The 2,454-nt window shown below is 38.2% G+C and overlaps 1 protein-coding gene across 2 annotated transcripts; it reads right to left on the bottom strand.

Moving 5' to 3' along the window:
• Nucleotides 1-276: 276 nt before the first annotated feature.
• LOC121631161 (von Willebrand factor A domain-containing protein 5A-like) lies at nt 277-1,655 on the bottom strand. 2 transcript variants are annotated; one of them, XM_041971865.1, is made up of 3 exons: nt 1,338-1,655; nt 1,165-1,288; nt 277-1,072 (listed from the first exon to the last, which is right to left on the bottom strand). In XM_041971865.1, exons 1-3 carry the CDS (start codon nt 1,557-1,559, stop codon nt 993-995), a joined length of 426 nt encoding a protein of 141 aa, XP_041827799.1. In that variant the 5' UTR covers nt 1,560-1,655; the 3' UTR covers nt 277-992. The 2 variants fall into 2 exon arrangements, 1 of the variants encoding a protein (XP_041827799.1); XR_006008682.1 differs by lacking the exon at nt 1,165-1,288.
• Nucleotides 1,656-2,454: the final 799 nt, after the last annotated feature.

The raw sequence follows: 2,454 nt of genomic DNA, 5'->3' as shown, positions 1-2,454 counted from the left end.
TCACATGAACACTTTCCAACCTCAAAGACAAGGATACAGTTGCCAAAGAGGTTTAAAATTCAGGTAAAGACGTGCAAAAAGCAGAAGGGATTGTTATTCATTACTGAAGAATATTATGGACAACTTTGAACATGGCATTTTAGTGAGAAATAAAAAAACATAAACAAAAGCAAAACAAACAAATACTTCAACTTATGTTTACTTCATTTATGTTAAATCCCCAAACAAAATGGACATTTGTAGTGAATATATGATCACTTAGCACAATTACGTTGCTACTGTGTCCATCCATGACTTTTTCAACATGGATCAGAACATGAATATTTATTTTCCAGAGAGGAGGATTCAATAAAAACTGAGTTTAGAACAAATATTACTGACATTCCTTATTCTCCTTCATGTGCAGCCAGTGCAATGGCTGCCTTTCACAGGTATAGAGAGAGGTAACCTGAACCTATTCAAAAGTGGACTCTGAGCACACTTTGTGAACTCTGGCTCTTTGTTACTCTATGCGACTCTAAACACGTCTTCTTAAAGTTTCAATTGTGGATAAAAACTAGAGTCATCCTCAAAGTAAAACATCCTGGTAACTAAACTCAGGTGTAGGGTTAACTGTGAAAAACAGATGTGGAGTTATATTCATTTTAATACAATTTGGTAAACAACAGTGTCACCGTCACCTAAAGCTGACATAAATAAAACAACAATAAACAAATTCTCACTCATTTTTTTCAGTTAGTCGATTTTTTTCAGTTCAGACGATTCATGCGTGTGTCTTTTAGTAAAACATCCAGATACAAAGAAACATGAAAAAGGCAAAAACAAAAGCTTTCTTTAAGAACTCTGGTGGCTGATACATACAGAGCAGTTATAGTAAGGCACATTATAAAGGCAGATGCTGCAAAGAGTAATATACATTGTGAAAGCTGTGTGATTTAGTAAATGTGCTTCTGTGTAAGAATCCTGAAAATGAAGCCTCTTTAACGTTAACTTCAGAGCCCCAGAGCGTCTTTCTGCACGCTGCAGCCCAGCAGTGCATTTCCTGCTTCCACACACTCTGTCACACACGGTCCTAAAAAAGCAAACATGATTTGAACCATTTTAAACAGTAAACACTTTAACAAAGAAAAGACAAAAACAACAGTTCCTTATTAATTGTAGAACCATTCTGAGCTCGGAGCCATGATGCAGCCTTCATGGCCAGAAGCTCCCACTCTTCCTTTACATCCATCTTGAAACCATGACGCCAGATCAGAGCCAGAATGGTGGCCCACACCTCCTTGTTAACCTGATTAATAATATCATTACAAATGTGGGTTATTTTTCCAGCGACCCACCGATGCAGGCTTTGACTTTTCCACCTCATCACTGGTCTTTCCCAGTGCAGAGGCCAGAGGAGCATCCAGCATCCAACTACCAGACGCCTTCTGCAGAGACACCAACTGCAGAAGAGGCTCTCTGAGGGGCTGCTGGGGAGCAGCAGCTTCATCTGCTGGAGAAAAAATCACTGGAATTAAAGTCAATAAATAAATTAAAGATGATACACATGAACACAGCATTAGGTAGAGTAAACTAGTGTTTGATGGTAAAAATCAAATTAAATGATCTATTGACTGTAATTGAACTACTATTGAATTCATAGTTTCCATGTACTGGGCCATCGTATGGACCGAATATACTGTATAAGTCCAGCTGTGATCCGGAGGCCGGCCGAGGTGGGGACTTGGCGCTGAGCTGGAAGAGACCAGCTACTCTTCTGGGGATCTAATGCTTCCTTGTTCACACCCTGTTACAACCACTCACCTGTTCCTTCCATACTAACAGGAGCAATCCCCTCATCATGACTGGCTCTGGGCTCTGCTTCTGACACTAAATCACATTTTAAAAATGCTCATATTTCTCAGCACAAATCTCCTTTTTTTACAAAGCCTTCTGATCAATTCAGGTCCGTTGACTGCTGAATCATCGAGCACTTTTCATAGAGAACAGGTCTACACCATATTCTTAATGAAGATCATTCAAAGTGCTTTACATAAAACATTACAGAAAGTAATACAAGTGCATAAAAAAGATTAAAAGAAATGCAAGTAATGAAATAAAAACAGATGGAATATGCTAAAAAATAAAATGCAAGAAATGAAGTCCCAGTGTGGGGAAAGGTTTTTAAGAGTCTTAGTGCTGCAGTTTTTTTCACAGGACCTGGTCTAAGGGAGTCCAGATGGCAAAATCGTCATAATATGAGGCTATTTTTCATTTTCACAAACAGAATAAAGGTTTCACAAATCAGAAACTGTATTTTAATGAATCTATATGTTGTTTAGAATATTTAAGTCCTGGTTTGAAGTGTCTAAGTGTTGTAGTTTTTGATCAAGAGCTGTCTAATATGGTCTAGATTGCTCCAAATTCAGTGGAATCGCCCTTTACACATTTTACAAATCGGAAGCTAACTTCAGC

The sequence above is a fragment of the Melanotaenia boesemani genome, chromosome 20 (genome assembly GCF_017639745.1).
Source record: "Melanotaenia boesemani isolate fMelBoe1 chromosome 20, fMelBoe1.pri, whole genome shotgun sequence".
Lineage (NCBI taxonomy): Eukaryota > Metazoa > Chordata > Actinopteri > Atheriniformes > Melanotaeniidae > Melanotaenia > Melanotaenia boesemani.
This window is presented reverse-complemented; position numbering and strand designations above follow the sequence as displayed.

Coding starts and splice junctions, on each gene's coding strand:
- LOC121631161 (XM_041971865.1), bottom strand. CDS start 1,559: ATGCTGTGTTCATGTGTATCATCTTTAATTTATTTATTGACTTTAATT. Junction 1,289..1,337: donor AAAAGTCAAAGCCTGCATCG/GTGGGTCGCTGG, acceptor ATTATTAATCAG/GTTAACAAGGAGGTGTGGGC. Junction 1,073..1,164: donor ATGGCTCCGAGCTCAGAATG/GTTCTACAATTA, acceptor TTGCTTTTTTAG/GACCGTGTGTGACAGAGTGT.